The sequence below is a fragment of the Rutilus rutilus genome, assembly GCF_951802725.1.
Source record: "Rutilus rutilus genome assembly, chromosome: 1".
In the NCBI taxonomy this organism is placed as follows: Eukaryota; Metazoa; Chordata; class Actinopteri; order Cypriniformes; family Leuciscidae; genus Rutilus; species Rutilus rutilus.
In genome coordinates, this window is record NC_140209.1 from 50,929,807 (window position 1) to 50,954,287 (window position 24,481).

The 24,481-nt window shown below is 37.6% G+C and overlaps 1 protein-coding gene across 1 annotated transcript; it reads right to left on the reverse strand.

Annotated features, from left to right (window-relative positions):
- Window positions 1–15,289: 15,289 nt before the first annotated feature.
- Window positions 15,290–16,710, reverse strand: eve1 (even-skipped-like1). Its single transcript, XM_084388804.1, has 3 exons — window positions 16,625–16,710; window positions 16,154–16,395; window positions 15,290–15,810 (listed from the first exon to the last, which is right to left on the reverse strand). The coding sequence occupies exons 1-3, from the start codon at window positions 16,626–16,628 to the stop codon at window positions 15,382–15,384; spliced, it is 675 nt and encodes a 224-aa protein (XP_084244930.1). The 5' UTR covers window positions 16,629–16,710; the 3' UTR covers window positions 15,290–15,381.
- Window positions 16,711–24,481: the final 7,771 nt, after the last annotated feature.

Genomic DNA, 24,481 nt, shown 5'->3' on the forward strand with positions numbered 1-24,481 from the left:
GGGAAAACATTTGGGGGAATTCGTTTGGTCTGGGTTTTTGTAGTTTTAAGAAAATTGCATTTCTTAGTATTTGAGACTCAAAAGGTTTTGTAAACTGGAAAATATGTGATGTGGGGTGGGTTGGGGGGTGGGGGTGGGGGTATATACAGTGCACTGGGTGCTAACATAATTCTTTTTTATATAATGACATATGTTAATGATATTATTGCATGTATTGTATGGTGATATCATTAAAATAATGATATAGCATGCTAAAGTAATATTACATTTCCTTGTTATTTATGTTAAGGTATTTTAAGTCCATAATTATATCTCATGTTTCTGTATGTCCCAAAATGTGAGTTTGATCTGAATGATTAGGGGACATCAGTGCTTTCATCTTATTAGTTTTCTTTTGAGTACACAGCATAATGTTATTGGAACGTTGAATGCCAGTATTCTTGCCACAGGTGTCACATTTGATCTGATTTCTTGTTATTATCTAATTTTTCCACTGTTCTTCATACTATTCAACAAAACAAGAAACCCTAAATGATATCCAACGTCAGAATATGATCAGTCAACTAAACAATTGGCCTAGTGAAGGTCATTGAAAGGCATGCAGAGCAAGAGTCAAATGATCTTTTTTAAAGAAGCTGGTTTTAACAGATGTGTAGTTTTCCGAAAAACACTCCTAAAATGTTAAAGCACAGAAAAAGAGCTATCATGGACCAGGCAGAAACAGTGAGATTGGACAGTTGCAGGCTTAATGAAACTGAGTTTATCCAAAAGTATTGTATTCATGCACAGCAAACAGTAGATGGTGCACAGCTTCAGACTCTAGGACCCTGGGAGATCCTCGTGTTCTGTGACGGCCCATAAAACTGTGGCATGTCTCATTGGCAGGCTCAGTGTACAAGCAGGCTCTAGATTCAGTTACTGGTGTGTTTGATTCCAGCTCACCAGTTCGTAGCACACACTGATAACAGAAGCCATTGCTTTTTAACACACATCAACAACTGTAGTATACAACCACATCAGTTGGCCTATAGCATTCCAGACTGCAAATATTCCCACTGACATGCATATCTTGCCATTTATATGCAATCATGGGCCTTTAACAGATAAGGTTGCGGCTGCACTTAACAGGTTGACAGAAGTCAGATGTAGCTTTGAGGCATGTGTCGTCAACCACAGGACACAACCACAACTCTGTATGCACATTAACCCACAGTAAAAGGATGCAAGCAGTTATATTAACAAGCTATATTAACAAAGACATGAATGAACGGTCTCCCAACCGTTAATCAGCTCAGCGTGAAACTAGACGCATATAGACTAACATTTGTTAATAACATACTTCCTGCACATTAACCCTATAAAGCTTTCTGTCATATTTAAATATCAACATGATCAAATCTTTGAAAAAGAAAGCTGTTGTACACAATCTACTGCATGTTTTCTGTTGTCAGATTAATAGTTTTATACTTTATTTTAGCAAGTAAAAGGCCTTTTAGTGTAATTCAAAAAAACTACCCCCTTCAACTTGTGTAACACATTTGCTGTGAAATGTTTATTGATTTATAAAGCAAATGTAAGAATAACTTTTATATTGTTAATAATATTTCCAGATGAACACTTATTGGACTGAAGCAGCGTAGGTTTACTTGATTACACAGACATATTTTTAAGAAAAAGTCATGTTAAAATGTGCCTCAAAGGCTTTTGAGGAACGTTTTTTTGTTTATCCCTCAATCATCATTATATTGCATTGTATTATATGTTTTGTCCCCCACAATAAAAACAACAGAGCTTTGATCATAAACTAAGCATTCAAATATTATCTTACTAAGGCATATTATTGGCAGATAGAGTGACAACAGATATGCTATTTATAGTAGTCAGCTATAAAGCTCTCATTGATTTACATTATAAGCTATCAGAAAATATCATCTTACTTTTTGCCATATAAATATCAGCAAATGCACGAAATTGCATATTTTTGGGCCTCTGAAAAAAACTTGTTTTTGATGTGTTTTTTCCCCCCTCAAGTATGAGCTCCATGTTATCCTATATCATATATGAGCCATAACAGCCTGACATATCAAATATGATAATCAATAAAAAACTCATATGTAAACTTTTTTAGACTTGTTTTTAAACGTTTTGTCTAAAGGTTCAATAAACTTTTCCATTTAAAAAAAATCAATATTTCTCAATATTATTTCATAAGTAACATCAGGGTTTAGAGGGTTGAAGAGTCACTTTAATTAATACATTTTCAAATAGTTAATTCTGTTGAAACTAGAAGGTAAATTGTTTTAATTTTGAACCAGTCTATATGGTTATGCTTTTAATGAATAGCTGGATTGACTATTTTCAAAGCAATGATCTTATTTCTTATTCTTCTTATTTCACATTATGTTGTGGAAAACATGAGAACCATAAAAAATAAGTCTGATCTAGCAGACAATAAGGGACAATAAGACATATCTCATTTGCATACATGACTATGACCATTCTGTTTTCTGTCAGAATGGTGCAAAAATACCATATGGCCTAAAGGAGGCACTAGATGGAACCAATGAAAATGATTCAGGACCAACCTGTCCTGTCTCTGGAGTACCAGATTAACATTCACAGCTATCAGGTTAGTCAACATTTTTTACTACTAATGTGCTGGTACATTTCCCTTAAGCTATGCAGTACAGCTGTGAAAATGATCGGCTCACCGATTAAACAGCCTGCAGGGAGTCAGTGATGCACAGATTTTTTTTATTTGATTGTTTACATCTTTGTTCCACAGTTTTAATATTGCCCTGAAACCTGAGCAAATCAAATCCTCCCCTTACTTTCAATTGTTACAACCTGTTTGTTCTCCCTCTAGTAGAATTTTTTTATTGAACTGGTGTCTGATGTTGTGTTGATGTTGTGCCCACCCCTACTGAAGATGATCCATTTCCTTGTCATGACTGACATACGGAAAGTATTCAGACCCCCTTCAATTTTTCACTCTTTGTTATATTGCAGCCATTTGCTAAAATCATTTAAGGTCATTTTTTTCCTCATTATTGTACACACAGCACCCCACATTGACAGAAAAACACAGAATTGTTGACATTTTTGCACATTTATTAAAAAAGAAAAACTGAAATATCACATGGTCCTAAGTATTCAGACCCTTTGCTGTGACACTCATATATTTAACTCAGGTGCTGTCCATTTCTTCTGATCATCCTTGAGATGGTTCTACACCTTCATTTGAGTCCAGCTGTGTTTGATTATACTGATTGGACTTGATTAGGAAAGCCACACACCTGTCTATATAAGACCTTACAGCTCACAGTGCATGTCAGAGCAAATGAGAATCATGAGGTCAAAGGAACTGCCTGAAGAGCTCAGAGACAGAATTGTGGTAAGGCACAGATCTGACCAAGGTTTAAAAAAAATTCTGCTGCACTTAAGGTTCCTAAGAGCACAGTGGCCTCCATAATCCTTAAATGGAAGACGTTTGGGACGACCAGAACCCTTCCTAGAGCTGGCCGTCCAGCCAAACTGAGCTATCGGGGGAGAAGAGCCTTGGTGAGAGAGGTAAAGAAGAACCCAAAGATCACTGTGGCTGAGCTCCAGAGATGCAGTCGGGAGATGGGAGAAAGTTGTAGTAAGTCAACCATCACTGCAGCCATCCACCAGTCGGGGCTTTATGGCAGAGTGGCCCGACGGAAGCCTCTCCTCAGTGCAAGACACATGAAAGCACACCTGAAGGACTCCAAGATGGTGATAAATAAGATTCTCTGGTCTGATGAGACCAAGATAGAACTTTTTGGCCTTAATTCTAAGCGGTATGTGTGGAGAAAACCAGGCACTGCTCATCACCTGTCCAATACAGTCTCAACAGTGAAGCATGGTGGTGGCAGCATCATGCTGTGGGGGTGTTTTTCAGCTGCAGGGACAGGACGACTGGTTGCAATCGAGGGAAAGATGAATGCGGCCAAGTACAGGGATATCCTGGACGAAAACCTTCTCCAGAGTGCTCTGGACCTCAGACTGGGCCGAAGGTTCACCTTCCAACAAGACAATGACCCTAAGCACACAGCTAAAATAACGAAGGAGTGGCTTCACAACAACTCCGTGACTGTTCTTGAATGGCCCAGCCAGAGCCCTGACTTAAACCCAATTGAGCATCTCTGGAGAGACCTGAAAATGGCTGTCCACCAACGTTTACCATCCAACCTGACAGAACTGGAGAGGATCTGCAAGGAGGAATGGCAGAGGATACCCAAATTCAGGTGTGAAAAACTTGTTGCATCTTTCCCAAAAAGACTCATGGCTGTATTAGATCAAAAGGGTGCTTCTTCTAAATACTGAGCAAAGGGTCTGAATACTTAGGACCATGTGATATTTCAGTTTTTCTTTTTTAATAAATGTGCAAAAATTTCAACAATTCTGTGTTTTTCTGTCAATATGGGGTGCTGTGTGTACAATAATGAGGAAAAAAAAATTACTTAAATGATTTTAGCAAATGGCTGCAATATAACAAAGAGTGAAAAATGTAAGGGGGTCTGAATACTTTCCGTACGTTTTTGAAACCAGTATGTTTCTGGTCCAAAACATTTTAATGAATGAATATTTTCCCAAAGAATATTATATCTTCCCCAAGACCTGGTAGGCTGGTATGCGTATATGCAAGTTTATTGTTTTCTCTTTACGTGTTTGTCTCTTTCTTCTGACGGAGCAGATGTTTTACCATATAAAAATATTTGTAGCATTGCCAAAGTTCACCATGTTATGAGTCTCAATGAGTTAATGTTTGAAAGCACTGTACAAAAATATTACATTGTGTGTTACATTTTTTTGCATTGTGCATTCCATCAGCATCCAGTTCAAATATCACATTAATATTTTTGTTGTAATCGGTCTGCCGTGACCTTTGAATTTTTCTAACAAGTCTATTATGAATTATCTTGGCATTATGTTAGCAGGTTTCCCAAACAAGTAGGCTAGATAGATACGTAGATAGATAGATAGATGGATAGATGGATAGATCCACAAAGATGTAGAGTTTTTGTTGCAATATACATTTCAAGCTTTTGTGCGAAATTTAATATTCTAGCATGTTTATAACTTTTTATTATATTTTATTTTAGTCAATAGATATCTTACCTTAGAGTTGTGGATATTTGCAATAGCATGGCATTTTGTAGCTGTGCTTGTCTGCATACATCATTGCAGTTTGCAGAGAAAGTGATTGGTGCTTTGTGTAGTTCAGTGTGAAAAATGTCCTTGTTAAAATAGCTACTAGTTAAAATAGCTATTTTTTCTGATACAGTAGTGCAAAGGCGGGTGTTATTACACCATGAAATGTTCTTCAAACTTAAGTTTTTCACACAAAACTTGCCTGACTGGGAGGGGTAGAGGTACTGGTCTGGAAATTGAATCCTTTACCATCTCTGTGTGACAACAGCTCTTTTGAATCGCATGCACCAGTCCTATTAAAATCTATTTTGTAGTTGTTTATCATCCCCCAGGTCAGCTTGGCAATTTGGAGGAGTTGGATGTGTTACTCTCATCCTTCCCTGAGGATGGTACTCCTCTCGTAGTTCTTGGAGAGTTCAACATCCACCTAGAAAAACCTCAGGCTGCTGATTTCCACACTGCTTGCCTCATTTGACCTCAAGCGAGTATCTACTGCGGCTACTCACAAATCAGGTAACCAACTGGACCTTATTTACACATGCTACTCCTCCACTTACCATACGCTGGTCACTCCATTGCACACCTCAGATCACTTCCTCCTCACTCTCAACCTCAACCTGGCACAGGAAACCTCCACAGGTCACCTTTCGGCGTAACCTACGCTCAATCTCACCCTCCCGCCTGTCCTCTTTTGTCTCATCCACACTTCCTCCCCCCTAATCAGCTCTCATCACTAGATACTAACAGTGCAACTGATGCTCTTTTCTCCACTCTTAACATCGTGCTTAGACAACTTTTGGCGCAAATCGAAATACCCCACTGACCTTGGTTTGTATCAATCCCTCCTCCAAAATCTCTCCTTTTCATACCTTTCACATCATCCTTAGTCTTTCTCCTGATTGGTAATTTTCATTTCATTCATTGATAATAATTAAAATGGTGCAGGTTCATCCTTCTCTGCTAATGTCTCTTGCTTACTTTGCTTAGCATCCTATTCACCCTAGCCGGGTATGGACGATTTCCTCTGTGATGCATTTCCATTGTACTCGGCCCATTGCCAAGGTTTGAATATGTTCTTGCCATTCCCGGTCAAATTTCTTTCTGCTCAATCCAAAGGGCACCATGATAAAAGATTCAGCAGTCTTGTGAAAGTATCTTTTTGTTGTCGTACGAACGCCTCCTTTAGGGCGTTTCCAAAGAGGTCCAGGAATGGCCATAAAGGTTTGTAATGGTAAGCGATTAATTTGCATACGTAAAACATGTCCTATCCATTTCCAGCGACGCCGGGTAAGTACAGAGGACAGAGGTTCCTTTAGACCACAGCGTTCTCGCACCTGCTCATTTGAGATGAAGTCGGACCATCAAACTTTTGCTATGCGTCAAATGTCTCTACTGCTAAAATGACTTACTACCACAACAAAATGAACAATTCCTTTGATTCTCGCATGCTTTTCAAAACTTTCTCCTCTCTTCTTAACGCTCCTCCTTCTTCATCAACCCTAACAGCTGACGACTTTGTCACATTCTTCATAAATAAACCCACCACGATCAGCGGCCAATTTTCCACATCACAATTTGACACACACATCTTACCGCTCAACACACACATTCTGCCTTCCTTCTCTCCGCTTTCAGAGGCAGTCTTAAAATGAATCCTTTCCAATCACCTTACTACCTTTTTGCTTGATCCTATCCCCACTCATCTCCTTCAAGCCATTTCTTCTTCAGTTGTACCCGCACTCACTCATATCATCAAAACCTCTCTTCACACTGGTACTTTTCCCACAGCATTTAAGCAGGTTCACATAACCCCACTGCTTATGAAAACTATTACTATATCATCCAGTAATCAGTCTCGACTGAGAATGCCCTGCTCTTGGTTATTGAAGCTCTGAGATTGGCAAGAGCAGCTTCCAAATACTCAGTTCTTATCTTGCTGGATCTGTCTGCTGCTTTTGACACAGTTAACCACCAGATCCTCATGTCAACCCTCAAGACAAAGGGCATCTCAGGAATACTCCAACGGTTCAAGTCTTACCTCTCAGGTGTCGTGGAGAGGTGAGGTGTCTAAGTCGGAACGTCTAACTACTGGGGTGCCTCAGGGCTCAGTGCTTGGACCTCTTCTCTTCTCCATCTACATGTCATCACTAGGATCTGTCATTCATAAAAATGGTTGTTCCTATCACTGCTATGCTGATGACACATAACTCTACCTCTCATTCCAGCCAGAGGATCTGACGGTAGCTGCTTACATCTCAGCCTGCTTTCTTGCTGGATGAAGGGCAACCACCTTCAAGTAAACCCTGCGAAGACAGAGCTGCTTGTGGTTCTGGCCAACCCAACACTCCATCACAACTTCTCCATTCAGCTAGGTTCATAATCCATAACTACATCCAGGACAGCCAGGAACCTTGGAGTTTTGATTGATGATCAGTTGAACTACACTAGAACTTGCTAGAACTGCCCAGTCCTGCAGATTTGCCCTATACAACATTAGGAGGATCAGGCCCTTCCTATCAGAGCATGCTACACAACTCCTTGTGCAAGCTCTTGTTCTATCCAGACTGGACTATTGTAATATTCCCTTGGCAGGCCTTCCACCATGCACTGTCAAATCTCTGCAACGGATCCAGATGCTGCAGCAAGAGTAGTCTTTAACGAGCCGAAGAGAGCACACGTCACACTTCTCCTCATAAACTTGCAATGGTTGCTAATCGCTGCTCGCATCAAATTCAAGGCACTGATGTTTGCCTACAGAACAACCACTGGCTCCGCACCCCTGTACCTAAACTCTCTACTTCAGACCTATATGCCCTCCAGAAGCTTGCGTTCTGCAAGTGAATGGCGCCTTGTGGTACCATCCCAAAGAGACACAAAATTACTTTCAGAGACCTTTACCTTGACTGTTCCCTGCTGGTGGAATGACCTGCCTAACTCAACCCGAGCAGCTTAGTCTTTAGCCATCTTCAAGAAACAGCTAAAGACACATCTTTTTTGTCAATACTTGACCCATTAATACTAATACTTACTATTCTATATCTATTTTAAAAAAACACCTTGCTATGTGTACTGTGCTAGACTAACTGGGACTGGTCACAGCACTTGCATATTGCTGCCATATTGTTAGTTTGATTGCTTCTATTGCTCTTCTCATTTATAAGTTGCTTTGGATAAAAGCGTCAGCTAAATTATTAAATGTAAATGTAATGACAATTGACAAAATGGACAATTCTTGTTCCTTTTATGTAACATTGCATTATTTATAATAAGAGATTACACGAGCACATCATTATTTATTTAAATTTAATTTGCCCTCATAATCTTTAATCAAAAATAACTTCCCCTCCCTCTTGCACCTCATTTCTTCTCTGATGATGTGTTTACCGATGCAAGGGCGGGGTAACCTGTCACTCACATGACATCACAGCAATAGCAGACCACAACCATCCAATCAATTTCCGATAGACAAAATCAAGTCCCGCCCTATATTTTTTCTAGTTTGAGAAGCTGTTTCACTGGAATATACATCACAATAGGGAATAAAAGACTTCTCAGAGTCTTCTCCGAGAAGACAGAAATGTTCTGACTGAATGATCTTCACTATTTAAATTTTTACTCACTCTGAAAAGACAGTTAAAAAAAAGACAGACAACTTGACACAGACAGATTTCATCACTCTATATCTGAGTTTTACAGTACTTAAATAGCTTCAGTTGACACAGGCCAAGCCTGTAGATTTTACTGCTGCAATAAAGCTTTGTCCTAGCAACAATATAGATACATCATACATACTCATAACTCTCTTGCTTGCTTTCCTTTGCTTTTTCTATCTTAGAAGTATGTCAACATGTACATGACTAATTATGCTATCACAAATGGTACGAGATTACAGAACTGAAAACAATACTGAAGCTATCCTGTAGTATTATGTAAGAAGAGACAAGGTCAGATTTTCATTTGTTCAAGTGATTGGGATGATTCAGTGATAATGTATTCTGCATGGTATTTGCTTGCTGAACATCATAGGCAGTTTACTTTAATATTGCATCATCTGGTCAGACAATTATTGTAAACCATGGAGAAATTAAAATATAGGATGACATAGTTTAGTGGTTAAAGTTTTATATTTTAAATATAAAAAATTGTTGCTGTTTGTGCATTAAAGCATTTGGAGTCCCTCCAAAGGGAGTTCTTCTCTATATCAGTAATTCCCTGAAATGCCTCGATTGTAGTCTTAAAGGCAGGGTAGGTAGAAATGGTCTAAAAATTTTATTTTTCAAATTTGTTTAAACTTTATGTACATATCAATACATAATTAAAATGTAAGTACTCTGAAAAAGAAAGTATCAAAATCGAGTGTCTGTAGACCTCTCACGACTGTTTTAAAGACATCTCATTATTTCCATTCACTCCACCCCCTCATTTCTGTGCTTCTTCCAAAGCCACGCCCCCAAAACACATGAACGCGCGACTCCGACCGCTGAGCTAGAGGACGCATTATTTACCTGAGACAAGCGGAGGGGAAGGGGCATTTTTTTGCCTGGTTTGCCTTCACTAACTGCATATGCCGGTACTGTAAATTTAGATTGCTCTTTCTCTGCCATTGTTTTGGTATTCCTAGGTTCAGTGCCTTCTTCTTCTTCTTCGATAGATTTTATTGGCAGCTTGCAAACATAGTGCATTACCGCCATCTACTGGACGGAGGTGTGATCAGGTTCCGTGCCTCTCGCACTCCTCAAATCAAACGGTCGCGCGCAAGTGGGCAGGTGCTGTGTGGCAAAAGGGTGGTTGCCATGGTTGCGAGAGAGTGACAGTCGCCTAAGCCAATCCTTTGATTCGTCCCGAATCGAAATAATGAGCTGTGTTTAATACAGATTAAACGGTCTAGAGTCACTTGATTTTTATACTCTTTTTTTCAGAGTTCTTACATTTTAATTATGTATTGATATATATAGAAAGTTTTAACAAATTTGGATCTTTAATTTTTAATAAATCCTACCTACCCTGCCTTTAAATGTTCTTCATGGAATGTACACGTTACAATTTTGCTCATTTAAATAATATCCCGCCCAATAGGTTAAGTTGCAAGTAGTTATCTCATGTCCAAAAGACAGCCTGGATCTAACATGGTTATGGTAAAGGGGTGTGACATGAAGCACGCTCAAAGTGGTTAACCAATCACAACACACTGATCCAGCCGACCAATCAGAGCACAATGTGCTTTTTGTAAGGTGAACCTTTAGAGAGACAGGAACTAAGCAGACTGGAAGGAGAGGTGTAAAATATGTGGAAAAATAAGGAATGTTTTTGAACATTCAAGCATGAAAACCTATTAAGAGCCCAAATCAAAATCAAGACTTTGTAAAAGGGCATAATAGGTCCTCTGTAAGGATGTCTTTGTGTTTTTGCAATAGGCTACTGTAAGATACTTTGGCTAAAATTAAAAAGCTCAATTTTAAAAAACAATAAATATTGAACAATAATTTTGTGAATTTAAGAGATTGTCATAACCTTAGGGTTTTTTCTCTGTCAAGGGAAGTTGTTTAGTGGGACAAACACTTGCATATTACACTGGCTAATTGCTTTCGGCAGCTTCAGGCGATCATTCATCCATAAGACGATGCAGCTGTGGTTGTTGGCAAACACAGCAGCTTCAGTGTGGCTTCCTCTTGAACCTAACAAAGCTTTCTGTGCTCACTACATACCATTAAATTGCTCATCTCACTTTAAGCTATAGCAATATGTAAAGCTCAGTGCATATGCTTGATTGTATGAGACCCATGTAAATGTTACACTTAGAAATGTTGGCTATTACAGCTGTTTGTGATACATCTGTTTCACTGTATAAGATAGACTGCTGGTTTCCCTGAGGTGCTAATGTGTCTCTGAGAGTTCATTTTCCTTAATTAACTTTAACGTTGACTTAATTTCCTTTTAAACTCATTGTGGCTTTTCCTAATCACGTTTCTGTATTTAGTGATGAAGTGTGTGATCCACAAAAAGTAAACTATTCTTTCCAGTCACTCCTTTCTCTCCCTTTCTTGCTTTGTACCTCTTGAAGTGAATGCAGTGTGTACTTGATGTAGGGAACGAGAATGTGAATATATGTGGAAATCTAACGCTTGAGCCAGATGAGCATGTTTGCCGCTGTTTTATAAGCCAAATAGCATCACATTTATTGTGTTTTATTTGTGTGATAATCTTGTAGGCTACTGTACCTGTGCCGTTCGTACTTTCAACACTTTTGGCCTCTTGAAGGTTTTTTTTTCATAAATCAGGATGGGTGGCCAGTGACAGTGTAGGAAGGGACTGGAAGATGCTTGGAAAAAGCTAAGTCATTTTCAGTGCGGTAGAAACGTGTAAATACACTACTGTTGAAAAGTTTGGATTGGTAGTTTTTTTTTTTTTTTGAAAGAAGTCTTTTATATTCACCAAGGCTATAAACAGTGTTGGGTACTTAACTCTAAAAAAGTCATTATTAATGGCTACTAATTACATCTCCAACAGTGTAATCAGATTACTGTACTAATGACTGAGAAGTGCAAGGTTTTGAAAACGATGCCTTTACCGTCTCCATGTAAAAGACTTTGTAAAAACGGTGATGTCATGCGCACGTGTATTACGTGTTCACAGTTTCTTGACAAAGTGCCATCGCCACCTACTGGCCTGGCATGCATATACAGCCTTTTTAGTCATTTTCGCAGATCTGTGAGAACGGGATCGTTTTGACAATTGTCACGTAAACACACCCTTATTCTTGAACCGGCCGAAGAATTTAAAGGGAGAAGGTTACATTAAAAACACACATTTTATCATTAGACGTTTAATTTTGATATTAAATCCACAATTGTTTTTATCTAGAATTGTTATAGTCATGATTCTGCCTTCTTGTCCTTGATTTTCTCTAGTCTTGAGGCAGGATCATGACAGACCCATGTTTTGTGTGCAAGCACATGGCCTTTTGTTTGGGCCATGTGCTTGTGTTGTCTCGTTACTTAACCCCGCCCCCTTGTTCTCCTCGTTAGTCATTATTGTTTCATCTGTGGCACCTGCTGTCATTATCAGTTTCACCCTATTTAAGCCCCTTGTGTTTGCTGTCCTGTGCCGGTTCATTATCATACTTAGTGAAACCTTGTGAGTATCCTGTCACAAGTATTGTCTAGAGAAAGTTCTGATTCTGTACTTGCTGTTTGTTTATCGTCTAGTTATCGGTCAAGTCATAGTCTAGTTTAGTCACTCTTTGTCCTGTCCATGTTTTGCCCCCTTGTGGGTCTTGTTTTCCCTTTTTGTCTACAATAAACTTTGTTCAATTGCAGACGGTCTGCATATGGGTTCATCTCCTCCACATTTCATAACAGTTATATAGTCTATACATTTTCAATGTAATTACAAGAAACTTTAAGAGTAAGAGTTATCCCTTACTTTATTTTTCAAGGGAAAAGTGATTAAATTACAGTAATGAATTACTTAGTTACGCATTACACCCAACACTGGCTTTATATTTATTTGATAAAAAATACAGTAAACCAGTAATATTGTAAAATAAAAATGTGATATGATGGCAAAGCTGCCACACGATCCTTCAGAAATCATTCTATATGATTTGCTGCTCACGAAACATTTCTTATTATCAATGTTGAAAACACTTGAGCTACTTTTTATGCAAACTTTTTTTTTTTTACCAGGATTCTTTGATGAATATAAAGTTCAAACAAACATGTTTATTTGAAATAGAAATAATCCTGTGAAACTGCTGCAAATGGAACTACTTCTGTAGCTTCTGAACTTCCCAATTAAAAATTAAACAGAAACTTATTGATCTGCGTATGATGCATTTTGAAGCAACTTCCTTTAACTATGTTAAGATGTTGTAAAAAATATGGATGTGTGGCTGCGTTGATTAAATATACAATGTTCTTTAAAATATTTCAAATAGGAAATAAGAAGAGGCATATTTTATACTGAGGCTGCATGAGGAAGGTTTATGGAGAACTTGCAGTCATGTCAACCTGTCCACCTCTGACTCCCTCAAGGCCGAGGTAGTATTAGGAGCAGGAAGTTGTAAAAATCACACGGTAGTGCTCCTCAGACAAAAGAGGATCCACTACTGTGTGCTCAATCGGTGTTCCCACAGTCACCAGAGCAGAATCTCTTTACAGTCTGTCCCAATTTACCACATCACTCGCAATTCACAGGAGCAGGCTTTTTTTTTTTCCTTTACTGTCATTTCCCACCTATTGCCAAGGCTTTACTGCAGACGTCACCCATTGAGTTATTGTCAGACTCAGACAAGGGTACTGCTGATGTCTCTAATGATCTAAGCATCCAAAGTGTTGGTTTTTACACCTCTAAACATGCATAGATGTGACAATGTTACATGCATTCATATTAACGATACATTTTACTATGTAGGTTAATTATTATTATTTTACAAACCATGTTTTTAAATGTATTCTGTCTAAAGTAATGCTATGACATTCCTTACAAATACCATAAAAAAATTAAAAAATAATTCATCCATATGAAGCAGCAACCCTGAAGTTTTTACATCACATAAATTGTTTTGGTAGCTACAAATAAAGTTGAATGTATGGCATTCAGCACATGTTCTTGTTACTGTTATCATGACACAAGCCAGACGCTGGTTTATTTACGCTGAGACACAGATTGAGAAGCCTTTCAACTAGAGTTCACCTGTAGCAGGTGGAGGTAAAATAAGCCCACACACCTGGATATGGATATGTTCACCTTCGAACTACTTAATTCTTAATTTCTAGTGGAGTGTGTTGAAAGCTGATGTGTTTGTTTGTGTGTATGTGTTTTTTCTTAAAAGTCATGACTAGTGCCATAATTTCATAGACAATGGTAGCAGTGAATTAAACAATAAATTAACATACACTACCGTTCAAAACGTTGGTGTTCGTGGGATTTATGCTTGCCGAGGTTGCATTTATATGATCACATTAGAGACAGTAATATGAAATATTATGACTGTTTAAAATAACTGTTTTCTATTTTATATATGTTTTAAAATGTAATTTATTCCTGTGATCAAATCTGAATTTTCAGCAGTCAACTCAGTCTTCAGTGCCATATGATCCTTCAGAAATCATTCTAATATGATGATTTGCTGCTCAAGAAACATTTGTTGTTATTATCAATGTTGATTTTTTTTATATATATAAATCTTTTGTATATTATAAATATATTTACTGCCACTTTTGATCAATTAAATGCTTCCTTGCTGAGTAAAAATATTTTCCGTCAAAAAATAATTCTTACTGACGCCAAACTTTTGAACTGTATATGTGTATACAATTATGTGTATTCATAAATTCAAGATAGTCAGTGTGGCAAGTCCATTTTGCTGCCACTGTATGTCATTTTATGCATTAATTCAGGCGTTTTACTTGCACACTTGCAGACATTATATATTAGAGCAAGATCTTTGAGGCTCTGGAGTCTCAGACACCCCTGTCCACCTGTTGATGTTTTGTCTGGTTACAGGCTGTTTGATTTTAGATTTTCAAGATCATAATTCAGCAGGTTGTGTCTAGCAAGGAGTATAATGACAGGAGCTTTGTGTCTGTAAGTTGATAAGTAGTCTTTAAGATTACAGTGCTGTTTGGCCAACAGGTTGGTGTTAAACAATGACAAAATTGTTGGTGTGAACTTAGCTATATGAATTCTTGAGGATGTTAATGAATAGAGCATTAACTGTTTTCTGTCCTTGCATAGTCCCATTATTATTGTTAAATATTATTTTTTATTAAGAAAAAGGAAGCAATACATTAAGTAAAATGTTTCCATAAATATTTTTAATAGTCAATTTTGTCATATATATTTTTGGAAAGCATATATGTACACAGTGTTCAGGTGCAGAAATGTCAATAGATGAAAAATGTTGAACAAACTTCAAAAGATCAGGTATTTTAAGAAAGTAAACCAAACTGTTATCTATATTACAGTACGATAAACAACAAAATAGTTTTTCAAGAGTGACATTATCTAGATTTTGAATAACTGTACAGATGCATAAATACAAAACAGCCTTAGAAATTTCATTGATATGGGCAAAAAAATCTTCAAAATATATTCTTTTGTATCCCGCTGTAGAAAATGTCATGTAGGTTTAGTAAACAATGATGGAATTTTCATTTTGGGGTGAACTATCCCTTTTATCATGGTAAATCCACCTCTATCCCATTATCCTGAAGCACTGCCGAAGGTTTTGGGCTGCGTGCCTGTCCTAGCTCCCCCTCTAGGTTTAAGCAGGTGGTCCGGTCTCCAGTGCAGGCAATGGGGACAGTGGCATCCTGCGGGATGGTGCATTGTCTGGACAGGGGAATAGAGAGCCGGCTGTGGAAGTCCACCTAGCCAGGGGTAGGTCGAAGGAGGGAGGTGCAAAGTGTCCACTGGCCTTGTGGTGGCGCTGTAGGGGTTTGAAAAACCGGGGAGGCTACCCATGCCGAGATGAGAGTATAGATGAAGGGGTAAGCGGGGAAGCAGTGGGTAGGGGAGTCCAGCAGCCGCCTGACTCACCATGAAGGCACACAGGTTTGGGTCCAGTGGGTTAGGCCAGTGCAGACTGTGACGCTGCCTCTTGTCCTTCATCCTCCTGTTCTGGAACCAGACCTATAATGAAATAGAGTGATAAAGGGTCTTAGTGAAGGACACAGCATGTTGGTGGGATTAGGTAATGGTAGATGTATCCAAATTTTCAGTTTCAGCAGGGATAGAGATCCGGTGTCTGATTTTATGGCTTCTTGGCTTGTCTGAAACCCCCAGTCTCACAAAACACATACAATCCTCTCTTAAACTCAAAATTAAAAATTCTACTTCAGTAGACTTTCATGGATTGCAGAAGTTAGTCTCAAATGTATTCTTGAATGAACACTTTTTAATAGCAAACTCTTTAAATGCTGCCTGTTGGGCCAGAGGTTGAGTGTGGCATGAAAAGGTCTCCGCAGTGAATTACCTTTATTGTGGTCTCGGGCAAGTTAAGCGCTGCCGCCAGTTCGCATCGTCTGGGTCGAGACACGTAACTTTCTTTGCAGTATTCTTGTTCAAGACGGGTCAGCTGCTCCCTCGTGAAAGCAGTCCGGTGTCGCCGACTCTGGTCTATCCCATTCAGTAGTGAAATACGAGGGCACTCTTCCTCTCCTTGATCACTGTCAGCATGAGCAACAGTAGACACTGGCGACTCCCTGCCCTCTGCTACTGAAAAGTTTACTTCACATTAGGCATTCGTTTACTTTGCGAACATCACATTTACAATGAGAAAGAAGGGGGGGTTCATTAAAGCCCCAAAGTTAATTTCCTAATTTAATGATCTCGCTACACAGATGTTGATTTTGTACAGCAGGCCTACTTAAACGACTAGAAAAAAAGGTGTAGGCTACGTTCCTCTCAGCTTGCTGTTGGAATGTGGATGTTGTTAGCTACTTACGCATTTTATCGTTTATATCACGTCCGCAATCCAGATATTCCCCAAATGGATTTTCACACACTTCTCATAGTCCTTAAAACAGTCCCAGACCAGCCCTACCCAAAAAAAAAGGATTGTCACTTGTCTTCCGAGCCAAGTTCGTTTATGAAGGAAAAGATGAGTTGTTTTTGTAGTCGCTGTCCACCCCCCCTCCTCCCTCACCTCTGCACCTTTCAGGTCGTCCCATCTTGTGTACTAATGAGAGACGCGCTCTATCCGCTGAGGCGCCGCCGGGGCGCGCGGACAGAGGGAGGTGTTAAATTGTCTTTGGTCTCCGACCGGCCTTTGTACTTTTTTGTTATGGAGAATTAAGATCGACCTCCCTTTGCATACTGTCACAGTGGCTTCCCCGTTGAGATAGGCCAACCCTGATTGTTCCTTGCTGTTTGATGTTTGTATTTTTGGAAGTCAATCATTAGAATCCTTATGTCCCCAAATTGCAGAGGTCTACAGTTTATAATAGAGATGAAAGCGTTTCAGTGCCGTATAAGTATGTGAGGAAAATGAATTTATTTTTAAAAAGACAATTAATTGGAAAATTGTCAGAGAATTTGAACTGACTAATTTTATAAAAATAAAAAAATAAATCAACGTTGCCAGACAGAATATGCTGGCATTGCTTAATAATATAAGCAATATAAGCGTCGCATGCCTACCTTATTTTACGACGAAGTAGCGCCTGCTTCATGCTCAAAGGGATAGTTCACCTAGAAATGAAAGTTCTGTCATAATTTAGTCGTCCTCATGTCGTTCCAAATTTGAATGCATTTCTGTCTTCTGCGGCACAAAAAGTATAGCCAATATATATATATTTTTTTTTTTTAAGTCCAATGATGTTTTGGAACTAGGCTACTATCAGTTTAGACAAAGAGTTGAAATATTCTTCACAATGTCTTCATTTGTGTAACGCAGAAGAGGGAAATTCATACAGGTTTGGAACGACATGAGGGTGAGTAAATGATGACAACATTTTCATATTTTGGTGAATATTTGCTTCAAGTGCATCGTTATTGGAGCTGTCAGGCTCAAAGGTGTTGAACGAAGGCGCGGTATAGTGCGGTTGAATAGCCTGATGAATATTTTAAATTTAGTTTCTTCATTATTGTGGCTTTAAGACCCTTTTAAAGACACAGCAATGATGCAGTGATGCATACAGATAAAAATGTCACGTGACTGCAAGAGATGTGGATCATTAAGGGCTTCTGCAGTTAACATGTAGTCTAGCTTGTTTGGACATTAAGTTATAAGCTATAGGCTACCGTATTGTCTGCCATTTAGCATTTTAGAATAGCAGTTTGGGATTCTGAATAGAATAAGGTCCGTAATTACCATTAGTACTTGAGGCTTTCACGTTTTGTTTTACATTGCGTATTGATTTAGCAACAAAAAGAGCTGCCCTCTCTTCTTTCCATCTCACGACTGTGGCATATCCAGTGCTCGAAGTGGGCTGGTATACGTACCAGTACCGGCACTTCTATATTTTAAACTGTAGGCTATACCACCACTCACTTTTTTTTGCTTAGGCTACCGGCACTTCTCACGTATTGCCCGCGTACTCTGACCGCCCCGCAACGCGATTTCAACCGAGGTGGACAACAACAATTTCATCCCTCAGGAGTAGGCTACTGGCACTTTTTTCCCCACTTCGAGTGCTGCATTTCCCGTATTCAGACTGTGGCATATGCTCCCATCCGTGGCGCTTAAGATTAGCCTGATATCAAACTGACCAATGGTTATATTGTTATCCACCAGTGCTTTGATCACTTGTCAGTTAAGGGAAAGGCTCCATTAAATAGGCCTTAAGGCTGTAGTATCTGGAGACTGGCGCAGACATCGCGTAGTGGTGACAGAAATTGCGCTTCCATTAACAGACAAAACTGTGTGTTGTCTGTACTTTAGGCTACTCAGTTTGGCTGTACTGAAACGACACTGTCTGCATTGATAATTGTTGATAAAAAAAGTCCCCGTTACTGATCAGTACACAATGACCAAGATATGCACTGTTTGTGGGCGTGTCCGTTTGGGTCTTTAGCACAAAACTGCAAGAATCTATAGGCTACATAATATCAGCAGATAGCCTATACTGCAGTTTTTTTCCAAGCTATTTTCCCTAGTAATAGGCTTTATATATATCATTTTTTTTATATTGTTTTAATATAGATTTGTATTACTGTAGTTTTATATTAGTGCTCTTTATGCTAACATGTATTTGTATAAAACACATTTATTTTATGAAACTGCATTTAACAGGCCTATTTAGGTTGCTGCATTAATAAGTTCATTTTCAATATTATGGCTAATTAATCGAAATAATGAAATGTTCAAGTAGCTTCACTGCAATTAATTTTTTTTTATTATTTAAAAAAATATTTTTTTATCATAAAGGGCAAATTTTTTATTTATTATTATTATGTGAATAAGAAAAACTAAAGATATTTAAATGAGGGTCTGTTGCGTTTCATTGCTCTGCAGTCTGCGTGTCCTTTTGCTTTCACTCCTCTTCGTCTTCGTCTTCCTTCAAAAGTTTAAATCTGTTCCCCATTCGCAATGTAACCACACAATATTACAAAGCTGTACTTTATTGGGGCAGATCAGGTGCACCTGAACAAACCGTTAACGGATTGGTTGCGCACATTTTTATCTGTATTGCTCTGATGCAGGACTCTTTCTTCCAAAATGCATAATATACTTTGATCGTGCCGTTCTTGAAAATGGTTTTATGTTTAAAGTTTCACAGGTATGGATATTTTTAGTAAAGACTTCTTTATTTCTCATTTTAAAACAAGACTCATCACCCATGCCTCCTTAACCGCTTATAGTGTTTTCAATAAGTCCCGTTTGCATGCAGTGATCCACAAGGCTTTTCGTTTACGTGGAATTATAACATACCGCAAGGTTGATCTGCAGATAGTAGCTATAGTTTCCTGCTCCAACACACCTGGCTGTTATGTTCAAGAAAAGGTCCTGATGCGCTTTTTTCAGGTGTGTCTGATAATTACTAAAATTTAAACTGTACAAAGAGCATGATAGAATAGTAATATGCGTCAGATTGCTTCATACTTGCTTCAGAAAAAACAAAAAACAAAAAAAAAAACAATGACTATGTTGTTAACAACAATAATTATTATTATATGAGTAAATGTTATCTGAGTTATTAAAATAAGTTAGTTAAAATTATATTTGAGTGCAGCTTTCGATTTTTTTTATTTTTAACTCCACAATGATTGAAAATGTCTTTTTGAACTTTTCAGTATTCCATGATTATGCTAATTATGCTTATAGCTTTAGTTTAAACTTCTCTTAGTTGGCCTACCTCTTCTCCATTGAACTCTATAACATCAGAAATAAGACATTTACTTGGTTAATGAAATCTTTGTTTTAGTTTGGGGAAAATGTATTATCCTCCTATCCTCAAAACTTCAGTTTTCAGGTTTGTTTGTTTGTTTGTGTTGTACTGCAAATATCAGCCCTAATATGTGCTGCACTTAAATTAATTATAAAATAAAGTATTAGAAGTAGACAGAAACCATCAGGGCAATACCCTCAAAAGGACATCTTATCCCTTAAAGGGTTTACCTATTCTAGGATACTACATATGCATCTTTTAGAAGTTGTGACAAGTGACAATCAGTTGTAGCCCTAAAGGTAAAAAGACACATTTTTGTTCTGACAGTGTAAGGCTATTGTATTTGTGTTGTAGCAGTAGTTTTAGTAATGAAAGAACATATTGATGAAGTTGATTAAGCTTATGTGACCCACATATTTACACATTTATCCTAATGGCTAGTTCAGTGATGTGCTGTTTCATATCATGTCAATCCATAATGATTAGACAGCATTCTTAACTAGCATCTATTTTATATAAAGAGCATTTTTGGGAAATGTGCATCCTACCCTCTCAGATTGCCATGAAGATCAGTCATTATCAGAAAGCTTTGACAGTTTGGATGTATGTGATTTTATGATGTCTTAATGTATTAGGCATTTTGAAAGCCATGCAAGTCCAGTCAGATTTTCACTAAAATGTACATTATATTAAAATGTATTCTGCACAGATGTCAAAGAGCTTTAAGGCTTACGATTCAGATAATTTGACACAAAATTGTACATTTTTCTTATAGCAATATACTTATTTTTTTCCATAGAATCAGTCTTATTCCCCCTTTCCAAAAATGTAGGCCCATATCCCAACTCTGCAATGTAAAATAGTCTTTCCACAAATTATAGTTATAAATGAATAATTTAAATAATTGTGTCTGGTCATAACAGCAGAGGTAAACCCTCCCCTCTTTCTTCTTTGTCTATACCATTACTCTGAAACTTATACAGAGATTGTTATGTGGTGCTAAATACAGAAATACTATCCATTTTATTTATTTGTTAGGCAGTTTTTCCCACAGATACCACTATTCTTATAGAGTCATAGGGGCATTACATCGTTTTACATGGTAACCTGGTGTTCTGAAATTCACATAGGCCTATGTTTGTGTCAAAAACTACAGAATTTTTCTGATTTAATTAGATGATACATTGTCCTCACATTGTCTTTCAACATTTCCTTGTCTCCTATATAATCTTGCTGTCACAAACTGCATGCATTTACCTTTTAGATCTGATTTAACCCCTTCTGGATGAATATATTAACTGGCCATCTGTATACATTACACGAATTGATAGAGATGCATAGTACCTAATAATTTTTTATAACTGAAAAAGGGAATGAATAGCAGGAATGACATATTGACAATTGTTTTGTAAATCAATGTTTCAAATATAAGGTGTTTGGGGTTTAAACCTTTGCTGTTGATTTTTCCATGTAGATTTTTTTTTTTAAATATGGGTCTGTTAGCCCTTACTGGTGTTGCCAAAATACCAAAATTAATAGGCAATAATAAATTCTATGGTTTCACGACACAATTTCCAATTTTATTGTCATCTCAGGATTTGATTTATAGCTTGGATATTGTTATGTACATTTGACCATTTAAAGTATTTATAATGATATGTCCGAAACTGGATTTTGGGACTAATTGAAACTGTAATTGTAAAAGTGATTAAGATGCTATGTGACTTTTTATTATTACTATTATGAATAGTGGCGTTATTAGCCTATATTAGTTGTGAAGAACAGTAGGCTATATGCGCACACCCGCATCCTCACTGCAGAGAACAACGCCATTACATGAATATAGAGTGACTTTTCTTAGATCTGGTTCGAGTGGTCAAAGCCTTTAAAAAATGCAATAGAATAGATTACTTGGGCAGATTTGAACCTGCCATTAGAGGAATATGGTGAGTGGAAGAAGCTAATTTAAGTTCCCTCACTCACTCACTTATTTATTTATTTATTTACTCACACTACTGCGGTATCATGTGACATGATTACATTTATATAGGCTACTTTAACTGAAATCGAGTAAAATCTTAGATATTGTGTTCCTTTGGTAACAATCACAAGTCATTAATATCGAATATTTTATTAATATTTTACTTGTCTTTGTCTCTGATGAACTGTCAGAGCATTATAAAGTTACTTTTTATTTGCAATATCGAGTGGTCAGAGCGCTCCTTAATATGCGCATTGTTTTTATGCTTGGGTAACATGTCGATTAGTTTGCGTGATCTTTTTGCTTAAGTGCTTTGGTAAAACCAGCCATTGTCAGATTTTATATTAAAATCCTTTGAGTGAGATTACAATTATCTTACATTTTCTGAATTCTATATCACAATAATCGGTACCTTTCATGAAGTAACAATCAGAATTTCCTCACCGTGTGTTTCCTGTAGCTGTTTAATTATTTTCTTTTTTTACTAAGGATTAGTTCACAGAAAAATGAAAATTCTGTCATCATTTACTCACCCTCATGTCGTTTCAAACTTAAATCGCTTTTCTTTTCTTTTTCTGTGGATCACACAAGGAGATATTTGGGTGAGAAAAATGTGCGTCTTTGTCCATTCATTGCAAGTCAGTGGAGTCCAATGTCGTTTGGACCCCAACTTTATTCAAAATATGTTCTTTTGTATTCTACAGAAAGTCATAGAGGTTTGGACCTACACGAGGACGAGCAAATTAGTGAAAAGTTAAAATTTTCGGTGAACTTTAAATTCGAGAGGACATAACAGAGCTGAGAGTTGCCTATAAGTGACTGTAACCATAAAGTCTATCTTAGCCGGTTGACTCACAAAATACAGAAAGGCAAATTGCACAATGCACACTACTTTTCACGCATAGATCATGTTGTTGCTCACGCTTCATTGAAACATAATTGCTTCGTGTACAAAAATAAATAAAAAATGCAGAAAAACGTTCTAAAGTTTTGTAATAGGATTTCAATTACAAAAAAAATGTAAGTTTTTACATTTCAATTTTTTTTATCGTTTACCATTTTACTGAACGGACGCCAACCATAGGCTACTCTCGTGCATAAACAATGCTAAAATTAATGATATTGAAATGATTGATTTAAACCATTTATTGTAGTTTGATGTATCAAAATGGCAATTAAGAGAAATTAACTTGCACTTTTCGTGTCCTTTCATTTGAAAATTTGCACCGAAATGTAATTTGTAAGTGTAACTTTGTAAGTGTGTAATTGTGCAATGCAGTTCTCGTCGCATGAACAACCTCATTAGGTAGGCTATGTAGGCGTCGTCTTCAGTGTAAACGTAAAATGTTTGGTAAAGAAAGGCGGAACACCTCATTTTGTAGGGTAGGCTACCTTGCGTTTTACGTTTAAAATAAATGTTGTTTTTGATATTATGAACTCTTACATCGATTCACGTGAAACTTACAACGCAAAACGTATAGGCCTATTCGCCTTCGCGTGCTATCACTTCACTTTAGCTATCTGTCATTTGAACTTTACATATTGTTTTAAATATTGTATCAATAAGATTTTATTATAAAACTTACCCTGTCCTTAATGAATATCATGCACCAGTCTTCTGAAGATGTAAGTTAATTCGTGCTGGACAGACTGTACAGAGTTTCTTGTAAGACCCCTTGCATGTGGGCAGGGCGTTTTACAATGAAACCATAAAGGCATTTCCTGTGTACAGTAGCAGCTTCGCACAAGCACAACATGTGTTGTGAGGCTTCTTATAGCCCTGACTACAAAAATCTCATGCTTGAACCCAGAGTAACAGCTGTTTAGTGGTAATGGAAATTCATTGATGATTCACAATGTTTAAACAACATGAAAATCATTTTCGTCTTATTTTGGATAGATCTATTGAATTTCAGTAACTTACATTACACTCTGAATATGATGGTTTGAGTCATTTCTTTGAAATCTGAGCAATTTTGTTTGCCTGTATGCTTTTTTTATTATTCCTGCTGGATTCAGAGACCTTGAACTTGGATAGTTTGCCTAAGGAGGGACTGCTTCTATCATTGCCTCCTAAACAGGCCCTTCAGGGAGGGCTCATCCCTTTAAACTTGGCCTTGACCTTGAGGGCCTTGCCTGACCTTTATGTAAAGACAGCAGTCTGGGGAGGTGTGTGTGTGGGAAGGAGGATTAAAGGGGAAGCATCTTGTTGTTCCCTGAATTTTCCACACACAATGACATGCATTAGGCTTTAAGCCTCTGTAAAATATTAAAAAATATCAGCATATATAAATGCATATAATCTAAGGGTATTTCTGAGGGGGAAAGTAAAAACAAACAAACAAACAAACAACAGCACATAACCTGGAGGATTTACATATTAAAAGTACATTATATGTACAATTTTCATTATACATTTATTTGTCAGTTATGTGTCTTTATTTGCTCGTTTAGGGGCATTTTTCTTGCAGTATTAATACTTTTACATTTT